Consider the following 12,128-nt stretch of genomic DNA (forward strand, 5'->3'; position numbering starts at 1 on the left):
ATGTTCTGGTAGTGGCAGCACAACACTGTGACTGTTACAAATTCCACTGAATGGTACACTTTGCAATGATGAAAATGATAAATTTTGTTATATAAATTTTACCTCAATTAAAAAAGTAAGGATACTTTTAGGACTCCCAAAACCCCAGCAGCCTTCACTTTACCAGTTTCCTGCACGTCTAGCCACACCTGTCCTTTACATTCACACAGGCATGTGCACCTGAGCACACCTATAATCACTTAACAGGGTTATCACAGTGTGACTGTAATGTGGAAATGCTTTTTTAGTCAATATAATTTTATTGTTAATCATTCAACATTTTGGACACATTCCCATGTTAATACACGGAGTTTCACCGTGCTTAGGTGCTGGACACTACCCGTAACGCAGTATACTTAGAAAAGAGCAGGTTCTCAGCCACTTCCTTACTGATGATTATTTAGACTATTTCAGATTGCTTCCTGTGACTCCTGCAGAAAACACATTAAGAACAAAAGTGGCGAGAGTGGGCATCCTTGTCTTGTTCCCAATCTTACAGGAAATGCTTTCAGCTTCTCACGTTGAGTATGATGTTAGCTGTTGGCTTGTCATGTGTGGCCTTTATTATGTTGTGGTATGTTCCCTCTAGGCCCACTTTCTGGAGAGTTTTTTTTTTTATCATAAATGGGTATTGAATTTTATCAAAAGCTTTTTCTGTGTCTGTTGAGATGATCACATGGATTTTATTTGTCAGCTTGTTAATGTGTGTGACACTGACTGACCTGCACATACTGAAAACCCTTGCATCCCTGGGGTAAACCCCACTTGATCACAGTGTATAATGATCCTTTTAATGCATTGCTGGAGTCGATTTGTTAGTATCTTGCTGAGGGTTTTTGCGTCTATATTCGTAAGTGATACTGGCCTGTTATTTTCTTTTTCTGTGATCTTTGCCTGGTTTTGGTGATGGTGGCTTCATGCAACTGAAAATCCATCATGAACAGTAGTCAGAATCAGTAAGACAAGTGGGGTACGAAATCAATGTAAAGAAATCCTCAGCTTTCCTATATACAACCTGCTGGTTACAAGATCTCACAGAGGAAGAGGCACCGTTTATAACACGGAACAAAGGATACTACAGCCAGGAATAAGTTCACCAATAAACATGTAAAGCCCAGATGAAGAAAACAACAAACTCCAAACCTGACCGAAAAGAAAGGCCCGTCCTGCTCTTCCTGGACAGGACGGACACAATACATTCATTTACAAATTTACAACCCAATAAAACAAAGTGACTGGAAGAAGGTGGGCTAAATTTAATAAACTCTATCTTAAGATGAAACATTACATTGGCAAGAAGAGCAATGAAAGGGAATAAGCTTTAAATGATCTTAAAACATACTTTACGTTCCAATTAAAACAGTGTGTACCAGCACACTGAACAAAGGCCAGCAGAAGAGGAAGATAAAGTACAGGAATCAACCCAAATAACTAAGAAAATTCAATACGTGATGAAAGTAGCATGTAAGTCTGTGCAGGAAAGGTGGGCCTTTAATAAACGGAATTATGACAATCAGGTAGCTGCCTGAAAGGAAAAATGAACCCAGGGACACCAGATAAATTCCAAACAGATCAAAGATTTAAATGTACAAAGTGCCTACAGGAAAGTACTAGGGAAAAAGATGGAAATACTCTTTGATAACCTTAGAGAAAACAAAGTTTCTCTGAATAATTATCAATATTCAAGTAAACATGACAATGTCAAAAAAAAACCCCAAAAACTTCTGTATTGCAAAAAAATAAAACATCAAAGACCAACAATGAAAAAATAGTTGCAATTAACATAATAACCAGGGAAAATACCTAATATTTAAAGAGTTCTTATCAAGTTATCAAAGACCAAATTATGAAAATCTTAAATACAGATCAAAGACACAAACAGAGAATGCACAGAAAAGGAAATACAAAGATAACCTACACATCTGGAAAGATGTGCTCAGCCTCACCAGCAAACAGAAAGAGGTGAAGGAGGGCTCCCAACTGAGACGCTGCTTCGTCCCTTTCAGGTCAGCAGAAATCAAGTGCTTTGCTAATAAAAGCTTGGCGAGGCTGTGGGGCGAATAGGAGGCTCCACACATCCTCTCTGAGTGTGCAGATAAGCACAGCCCCTGGTGAGGACGATACTGAGGTCATGAAATCACACTTCTCTGTATCTCCCCTGCAGCCACTGCAGACACACAGTGGTCCCCCTCAGTCACATGGGGATACGCTCCAGGACCCCCGGGGGGCCGAAACACGGACAGCACTGAGCTATGTCTTCTGTTACTGACTTTCACCCACAGATTTAATGCCTTTTCCACCTTGATGAGGCACCGATCACACACTGGAGGCCTAACTTCTACAGTCTGAGGTTCCACAGCAAAGTGAGCACCGACTTCTTCCTCCTTCCTCACTATTTCATGGACAGAAGGTTCATTCTCACTGCAGACCTTAGCAACTGCAGTATATGGTTTTCTTCTTTCCTTATTAAGTCGCCAACTTTCACCTCTCACTTAAAGGAAGCACTTGACGGCTTCTCTCTGGCACACTGGAATTGCCAGCATCACGACTTTGTGCTCCGGGGCCAAGATAAAGGGTCACTTGAACGTGAGCACTGGGCTACTCAGACAGTGGACCTGATAACCATGACGACTACTGAGTGAGTGACATGCAGGTGGCACACCCAGCGTGGACACGCTGGACAAAGGGATGTTCACGTCCTGGGCGGGCAGAGTGCGACGGCATGAGACTCCATCACACTACTCAGGACGGCGCATGAATTAGAATTTATGTATCGTTTATTTCTGGAATTTTCCACTGAATAATTTTGGACTGTGGTTGACGGCAGGTAAGTAAAACTGTGAAGAGTGAAACTTCGAGTGAGGTAATACACACATGCAAAGTAACCTTGTTAAAAGCTCATTCACTGTAGCGTCATTTGTGATGGCAATCACTGTAGGAGACTGATCAGAGTCACGGTTCATCCATATAATGGAATACCAGGCAGTGGCTAAGTACAAACAAGAGGAAGCCCTCTAAGTAGTAGTAAGAAAAAATTCTCAAATTACAGACTGAAAAAAGGTGGGAGAAACTCTGCATCTTATACTAACAACTGCACTTAAAAGTGAGGGAGCCTACATACTGGTTTTTGCTTATGTACGTATTAAATACAACTGGACAGAGGAGAGCGCGTGTTTGCTGGAGGGGGAAACAATTGGGGAAGAGACTTCTTACTGTGTATCTTCATATACTTGTCAGTTTCTGAACCACATGAATGTAGCATCTATTCCAAAATTAAATTATTTTTATCAGGTGATTTAATGTCACATAGGGTTATTTGGGTATTTCTTTAAAATAAGGAAAGGGACCCGGGTTTTGAAGTGCAAGGAAGAGGTGCATACTCAGCTGCGTGTGTCCCCTCCACTTCGCTAACCCACACGTCCACGGCCGTGCGCGGGGAGCCGCCCCCTCCGTCTGCTGCCCTCAGCTCCTGCAGGACTTCTGTTTCCAAGTCATCAGGCTCTGCAGAGCAAAACCAAAACAGAAAGCTGGTCTCAGAGCAAAAATCCATGCAGAGAGAACTGAAGAAGTCTTCTATAAATGATCACACCCAGTTTTAGGCTGATATGGTCATTTAACAAAAAATGCAGTATTTTATCTACAGACCTTTAACTTTACTGTGCTGACTCTCCAGTTGTCTCTGAAATGACCCTTTTCCTTTTGCATTTTCACTGCCATAAAAATACTCTAAAGAAATATAGTGTACTCTATGTTTTTCATTATTACAAAAAAAATTCTCTTCATTCAATCTTCAGTAACATGTAAATTGCTTTCTGGAAGGAATGAAAACTAGTTTAAAGAGCAGTGGTACCTGTGGTCAGAAATACGGGAGGAGAGCAGACTGCAAGGTCACTGATTAGTAACTGACGGGACAGGGCAATCATCAAAATCTTTCAACAACCAAACAATGTAAACGACCAACAGTGAGTCCTGCTACCTGGACCTTGACAGTGGCACTGACAACACGGCTGCAGTGCCCTCAGTCTGTTTTCCTAGACCCCCAGATGACTCTAAGCAGGGAACCACCTCTGTTTTCTGGCGGTGGCTCACTTTTCACGTGGGTGGTGGTTCCTGCAGGTAAACAGCAGTGAGAAGAGTTTCTTTCCTAATTTGGTAACTTCCCCCCGTCTGTTCAGATCATCAACACTGTCTTGTTTCGGCCGCCACGACTCCCGCTTTTTCTCTGGAAATCCAGATACTCTTTCCTTCTCTATTCTAAAAGTTTTCATTTAGCTGTCCCGTTTAGAAAGATGACTGACACTGCACCAGTCCTTTTACTCAAGAGATGTGTTGGTCACACATAAAAGGTACGCACTTGGGGTCAGGGGAATCTTCAAAAAAAATTTTAATGAATAATTGTTTTCTGGCACCTTAAACATATCAGTATGACTCATTCTACAAACTAGATTTGTGACCGTGCTGCCTGCAAAGTAGAAAATATTTACCAAGTGGCTCTTTGTAGAAAGAGCCTGCCCCCTCCTGCACCCGCTGTACATCCTCTAGGACATGCCTAACAGGATTTCGTTTCTTCAAAGAAGAGGCGTCAGACAGCTCCTGGCAGTGATTCTGATGAGGAAGACTGTTTCAGTTACTGGGGTGAATTAAAGACAGTTGCACACACAGCGAATTCTCTGGCGCGCCCCTCATCCAGACGGGCTCTATGTCCCCTCCCCATGTGCCTGGGGCAGCGTGAGCACCTGGACTGTCGGGGCACAGCTGCAGTGCTGGCCGCCATCCCAGGCCCAGCCTTTAGGGGAAGCGGCAGCTCCCACCTGGGCATCTAGAAGGCTAAGTCAACACGGAAGAAGTCAACTGTCCTGGAAAGATGGCGTGCAAGGCCTGGGGCCAAAACGAAGGCGAGAGGCCCAGCTGAGCCCTGCAAGGACACCATACATGGGGGGGACACCATGCATGGGGGTGACGCCACATGACCCTCCAAGTAAGCGCAGCCGACAGCTGAAAACCACCGAGGGGCACCTGCAATGCCAAACAGAGGAGGGGACCTTCCCAAGTCCTAATCCACAAAAGCGTGAGAGAAGATAAAACAGTTATTTTAAGCCACTACCTCTGGGGAGCAGTCTGTTTTGTAGCAACATAAAATTGAGACAGAATTTCACATCTGAAAATGAGGCTCTGAGCAGTAAGTGTACTGTGCGTGCGAAGGGGACGTGGGTAATTCTGGTCAGACGGCAGACTGGCATTCAAGATGGCTACAACCTTCAGCCCCCTTACCTTCGAGAGCTGGGGACTGTTTCCCTCCCTCTAGTCCAGGCTGGCCTGTGACCACTTTGACCAACGAGGGCCAGCAGAGGTGCAGCTGCGCCAGGTCTGGGACCAGCCTTTACGAGCACAAGAGGCCTTCCCCAGGGGCCTGGGAGCCGGGGGAGGCGTCCCTGCTGGGGACAGTGCAGGGACAGGCCTGTGGACGGCAGGAGGAGGAGAGCCTGGCCTCACCCAGCCTCTGGGCTGGACCCAGCAGGACACCAGTCAGGCCATCCTGGCCCATGAGGCCAGCCTGATCACCTGCTGACCCCACCGTGCTCTCCCCTCAAGACAAGGGCACACCAGGCAGGAGAGTGCGCAGGTGAGCCATGCCTTGACTCAATTCCTGATGCAAAATTAGGAGACAGATGAGACAGCTGTTATTTTAACACTACGTTTTGGGGCAATTTGCTAGGTGGCAATAATTTTTAAAAAGACCAATTACTAGAAAATTTTTGAACCTAATTTGAGATGAACTGCACAAAACAATATACACGTATTTTGATGATTTGTTTATAAAAAAGATATTAAAGTATTTTTGAATCAAATAAAGCTCACTTTGACCATTAAAACCTACCATCCCCATTTCCTTCTGGTTTCAGCGATGACTGTGGAGACGCCTCACTCAAGTTTGGACCGTTTGTCTCAACAGAAGAATCAGCAGTAGCTGAGAGGTCCGTCTCAGGTGAAATACATTTTACTTCTTCTTCTCCTGTCATTAAGGGTTTGCACTTCTCCCTTTCAGGAGAAATCTCTGAAACAACAAAAAAATAAAAATCATGCAACATTCTCAAAGTGACTTGAATTTTATCTGTAACAGCATTTAGAACAAAGTTCATTCTTACAACAGGTAATTATTGTGTAAGTTCTGTCGTGTATTAGAAATTAATAAACAAGTAAGACATGTGATAGACAACCTTAACTTTCATTAGATTTCTCAGGTGGCTAAGCCTTTTCCTTTAGGTGAAACTGGTATTTTATATATGTATATATATAGACTGGTTTTACTGACGATCGCTCAGGAGGGCCTGACAAATGCAGCAAGAAGAAAGAGAAATAATCAGATGTCCAACAAAAACTTCCTTCTTACTAGTGATAAAGGCTGCTGCTTAAGAAGATTTAAGATTCAAGGGAAAAAACTCAATAAATTTAATAATTCAGTAGGGAGTCTGGAGATAAAATTTTATGTATATAGACAGATAAAAGTATAGCTTTATTTTAACTAGAAATAACAACTTAGGGCAATGGAAAAAAAATGTCACCCATAATAAAGACAAAAATACACACATTGTATAAAAACAAATTTACCAAAAAAGGTTTTAGAATTTAACGAAGAAAACAAAGTGTTACTGAAAAACATAAAACAAGATTAGTGCAAAAAGAAAGACACACTTAAGTTCTTGAATTAAAAAATACTATTCCAAAAATCAATATACATCTTGAATACCATTCCAGTCACAATACCCAGTTAGATAGAATGAATTTAAATTCTGTTTGAAATCATAACTATCTAAAAATAATCAAGGAAAAACTTTAGAATTCCAACTGGATGACGTATGTGTGTGCCTGCATACATGTGTCTGTTATCTGTCTATCTAATCTAAAGACTTGGGGATATTTTTCACCCAGTAAAGGAAATTCAGAAAATATAAATTAAAAAAAAAGACATACCTTCATGAAAATTTAAAAACAAAATAAAACTGCATGATCAAAAATAGCATAAAAGTAAGTGAAACAGCAGACTGGAAAAAACTGTGATGATAAACTAGATAAAGTTATTTATACCAGATTAAAAATTCACAAGAAAAAAGCAGGCAACGTAATATTAAAAAAGTAAAGAATATAAATATAATTTATAGAGAAGCAAATCAAAATGGCCAAAAGAATAAGACATGATGAGATCCACAATTTTAAGACAGGTAGCAATGAAAAAGAAGTGATAACACTGACAAGGCCTGTTTATCTGGAAATCAGTTCATGCTATTTGACACATTAACATAAGAAAGCAGAAAAATCATACAACCATTTTGATTCAGAAAAAGGGTTTGATAAAATTCAATGACTCTTTATAAAACAAGACTCTAAGGAGATTCCTTAATTTGACAATGGGCATTTTCAAAATAGACTTGAATTAACGTGAGACTTCAACTCCTCTGAATCAAGAACGTGGCCCCTCTACTCAGCATTCTACTAAACGGCACTTCTTGAAGAAGAGAAATCGTGACTGTTACTACAGTTCAATGTATTCAGCCCTTTACTTTACAGTTAGTGTTTTTAAGGACAAGTTCGCAAGGACAAGCCACTAAAAGACAAAACATATTTACAACACATGTAACTAACAAAGAACTCCCAGACACCAAAAGAAAAACAACACAATGGGTAAGTAGGCAAGACTCTTGAACAGGCGCTTCAGAAAAGACTATACACCTCTTAGGGAGGTATTTTCGGACATGACACCAAAGCACAAGCAACAAAAGCCCCTCCCCTCAAAGTGGGACCACATTAAAGCAAAAAGCACCTGCACAGCAAAGGGAAAAATCAAACAGCAACAAAGTGAAAAGGCAGCCTGCAGAATGGGAGAGCATGTCTGCAGACCATGGGTCTGATAAGATGTTAACATCCAAAATATTAAAGGAATTCATACAACTCAACAGCAAAATACTGGGCAAATTAAAATTAACTTTCTATTATTAATTAATAATAGCAATTTAAAAATGGGCAAGTGAGCTGAATAGGTATTTCTTAAAAGATACACAAATACCCAACAGGTACAAGAAAAGGTGCTCACCACCACGAATGATCAGAGAAACGCGTATCAAAACCACAGGGAGAGGGCATCTCCCTGCTGTTCATGCAGCTGTCACCAAAAGGACAGGTGACAATTAGCGGTGAGGATGCGGAGGAAGGGGAGCCCCGACACACTGCTGGTGGGAACATGAGCTGGTGAGGCCACTGTGGCAAACAGTATGGTGGTTCCCCCAACATTAAAAACAGAACTGCCACAGGACCCAGCAATCCCATTTCTGGGTATTTATCCCAGAAAAGAAAACAGGATACAGAAGACAACTCTGCATCCGACGCTCACTGCAGCAGTCATTCCCAGCAGGATACAGAAACATCCCTAGTGTCGTCCTCGGAGGAACGGATAAAGAAAACGTGGGGCACACACACAATGGAAGAGTATGCAGCCCTAAGAAAGAAGTCAATTCTTGGAGGCTATTATGCTAAGGGAAGCAGGCCAGACACAGAAAGACAAACACTGCATGCAACCACGTGTAAGTTAAATCTAAACAAGTGGAACTCAGAGAAGCGGGGAGATGTCCGTAAAGGGTCCAAACCTTTGGAGACTCCATGCACAGTGTGGCTAATTGCTAACAATGAACAGCGTGCTTGAGATTCGCGGAGAGTAAATCTTAAGTGTCCGCGTCCCACACACAAAAGGATAACTGTGGGTGATGGGCACGTTAGCTGGCTTGATTGTGGCGATCACAACACAGGGTATATTTTATGTCAAAACACCACGGTGTTTGTGGTAACTTTTGGTGAAAAAGAGCATGAAAACGAATATATGTGTGTTCCTGGATGACTGAAGCATTGTGCTGTACGCCGGATATTGACACAACATTGTAAACTGACTGTACTTCAATAAAATGTATATACGTAAAATTAAAAACCCAAAACACCACGTTGTACACCTTAAAAATAGACAACTTTATTTGCCAATCACAACTCGATAAAGCTGGGAAGAGAATGAAAAGCCACATGAATGGCCATTACACTCAATACAACCCACTCCACGGCCACTTTCAGCTGCAGAAGGGAGCTGGGAATTGCGGTCTCTGCCCAAGCGGCCACGTGCCAACCCAGACCCAAGGCGGGCACGGGAAGCCCAGCGCGAGGAGGAGGGGGAGAGAACCGGGCACCGCGGGACAGCAGTGGTTTCTGCCCCACAAGGACACATGGACACACACACACACACACACACACACACACACACACACAAACCCCATGTCCCAGAGATGCCAGTAAAACGGGGGAATACGTCAAGAAAAAGAAGGCCAAGGACTCCAGGCAGTAAGAGATCTGACTGACATGAGAACAGGTAAAGGCAGAGGCCAGGACGACAGCTTTCCAGCAGGTCAGAGGAAAAGCTCGTCTAGTTTGGAGCAGGTCAGAGGGGAGTCCAAAGAAATGGTTCCAGGAAGGCCAAACCCACGTAATACCTAATGTATCTGGATGATCTGAGAAGAGATAAACATACCTAGGGGAGAGTTCGGCCAGAGACTAGTAACAAGGACGTGGAAAACAAAGCAAAAAAATAAAAATTATTCACTAAAGGGAAAACAAAATATTGTGCCAGAAAGAAAAGTTGTCATGGTACAATCATCTTAGCTTTGGTTAGAATATACACGGTCAAAAGAATCCCAGCACTGCATCCTCGTTTCACCACAATCGTAAGTGTACGTGCAGGAGATGGGGGCGGGATGTACAGGCGTATCTGGGGAGGCCAGGGGAGGAGAACCGAGGGGGAAAGGCAGCTACACCTTATCCTCCAAAGTACGGAGTCCACAGTCAAGGCTTCAGACTAAAAACAAAATAATAAAGGCGTGTGATTCACAATCGCTGATAAGCAAGAAAACAGTTAAAGGAGCTGAAAGTGGCCAACTCCGGGAAGCAGAAACTAAGGCGATGAGCGAGGTCTAGGAACTGCGGCTTTTGGTAACAGACTTCCAGAGTGACTTGGCCTTTTTATAATAATAGAACTAGATTTTAAAATAAAAACAAAATTTATGTGATTAAAAAGAACATAATCTCTTGGTAGCAAGGTTATAGGTAATTTCAATTTTCTACAGCAGAGTTTTTCACATTCTCTAAATGCTTTACAATGAAAATATACTATTATAGTCAAGGGGAAAAAAGTTAGTTTAAAAAAAATGTGGGTGCTTTGTTACTGGCCATGATAATATAACTCATATTGGATTAACCACCTACTGAAAGTAAGAATAAATGATAGGCAAAAAATACATTTAAAAGCTGCTGGGAAGTCCTGGGGTAGGTGACCCAGCAAGGCCAAAGAGAGAAGGCAGACACTGAGATAAACTCCACCTCCCCTCACCCTGCATCCTGAGGGCATTTCCTAAACACCAGCCCCAGGGGCCAGACTTCAAGCAGAGGCAAGTCTTACTGGGTTGAAAGTCTGAGGCCACCAAAGTGACCCAGACTCCAAGGAAGGAATCACCAACAAGAAACTCAAGTCTATGTAAAAGTTCCCCTAGGCACAACAAAAAATCCCCTCAATTTTCATCAAGCTCCTAAATCACACTCACGAGCAACAGGCCAAGAAAACCAGCACAAACAGCGGCCAAGAGCTGAGCGGCTGGTGGTGTGTGGGAGACACCCAGGAGCACGGTGAATAAGCACCACCGATGCTGAGCCAAAGGAGCGAGGCACAGGAGTGAGGGCTACAGCCCCGGGGTCAAGCCGGCAATCAGGACCACACAGGCTGCAACTAACCTCAACAGTAGCAAGGTCATCTGCTGGCATTACTTAGTTTTAAGAAGAAAACTTAACCTTCTTTGAAGAAAGGTAACATCCAGAGGCTATTAAATTTTTCAACCACAATGTCTGGCATCCAATCAAATACTGTAAAACTCAGGCACAAAAATTCTAACCTGTGCCCAGGTTTTGTACAGCCTGCAAGCTATGAAAAGCATTTACATTTTTAAAGGGCTGTAGAAAAACTTAAATAGGATAATATGCTCACAAAGGCTAGAGTATTTACAATGTCACAATTTATACAAAAAAATTCATTAATCTCTGCTATAACACATGGTCTATAAAAAGCAAACAGGAAAAAGCAACTGAAAACCAAGAAAAGAGACAACAGGAACCGAACAGACCTAGATAACACAGAAACAGACCCAGATAAGCCAGCTGTGAGGTTCATCAAGGAGGAATTTAAAACAACTTTGATGAACATGTTCAAGCAAAGACAGAAAGAGAGGGGGCAAACAGACAAATCCATGGATACTCTCAAAGGAAAACTGTAATCTATAAAAGAACATGAAGTGGACATTCTAGAATTGAAAGCCAGTATCTGATATTAGGAACTCATTGGATAATTGTAACACAGGTAAGAGAAAGCAGGAGGACTTGGGAAATGCTAGAGGGGTCAACAGAAGCAAAATGGAAAAAGGTTAAAAAAGTAGAATAGAGCACAAAGGAAATGTGACAAATTCAAAGGGTCTAATGTACATGTCACTAGAGTCCAAAAAGAGAACGGGCAGATCAACATAGGAGGACCTAAAGGACACGATGTCCCCAGACTGAAAAAACTTACCAACCTCCAGGTTTAGGAAGCTGAAAAAACCCAAAGCAGGTTAAAAACAGAGGAAACTCTCTCTAGTTATATCCTGGTAAAATTGCTGAAAAACCAAGAGAAACTATTAGATGAGCTTAAAGAGAAGCACCTATCACTTTCAAACAAACAAAAATAAGACATAAAACTGACATAATTTGGATACCAGAAGAAAATGCAGCGAGACCTTTAAAGTGCAAAAACCAAAATGAAACAAAGCAAAAGCAAAGCAACAAACCCCTCCCACATCTACATAATTTAATACATAGTGAAAATCCCTCACCAATTAAAAAATGGGCAGAAGGTCTGAATAGACACCTCACCAGAAAAGACACACAGAAGGCAGTTAAGCACATGTAAAGATGCTCCACTCGCATGCTATCAGGAAACTGCAAATCAGAACAACGTAGCACCGTTGCACACCAACTAT

At 42.2% G+C, this 12,128-nt stretch overlaps 1 protein-coding gene across 7 annotated transcripts in view; it reads right to left on the reverse strand.

The window, feature by feature from the left end:
* NEK1 (NIMA related kinase 1) overlaps nucleotides 1-12,128 on the reverse strand; it is a 93,999-nt gene that overhangs the window by 17,892 nt on the left and 63,979 nt on the right. For 6 of the 7 annotated variants that reach the window (XM_074355778.1, XM_074355780.1, XM_074355777.1 and 3 more), the window contains 2 exons: nucleotides 5,918-6,094; nucleotides 3,420-3,540 (listed from right to left, as the gene is read on the reverse strand). In XM_074355778.1, the coding sequence (XP_074211879.1) occupies nucleotides 3,420-3,540; nucleotides 5,918-6,094 (298 nt within the window). Of the gene's footprint in view, nucleotides 1-3,419; nucleotides 3,541-4,523; nucleotides 4,645-5,917; nucleotides 6,095-12,128 lie in introns of those variants that run through there. The other variant, XR_012503502.1, reaches the window with a different exon arrangement.

The sequence above is a fragment of the Camelus bactrianus genome, chromosome 31, assembly GCF_048773025.1.
Source record: "Camelus bactrianus isolate YW-2024 breed Bactrian camel chromosome 31, ASM4877302v1, whole genome shotgun sequence".
In the NCBI taxonomy this organism is placed as follows: domain Eukaryota; kingdom Metazoa; phylum Chordata; class Mammalia; order Artiodactyla; family Camelidae; genus Camelus; species Camelus bactrianus.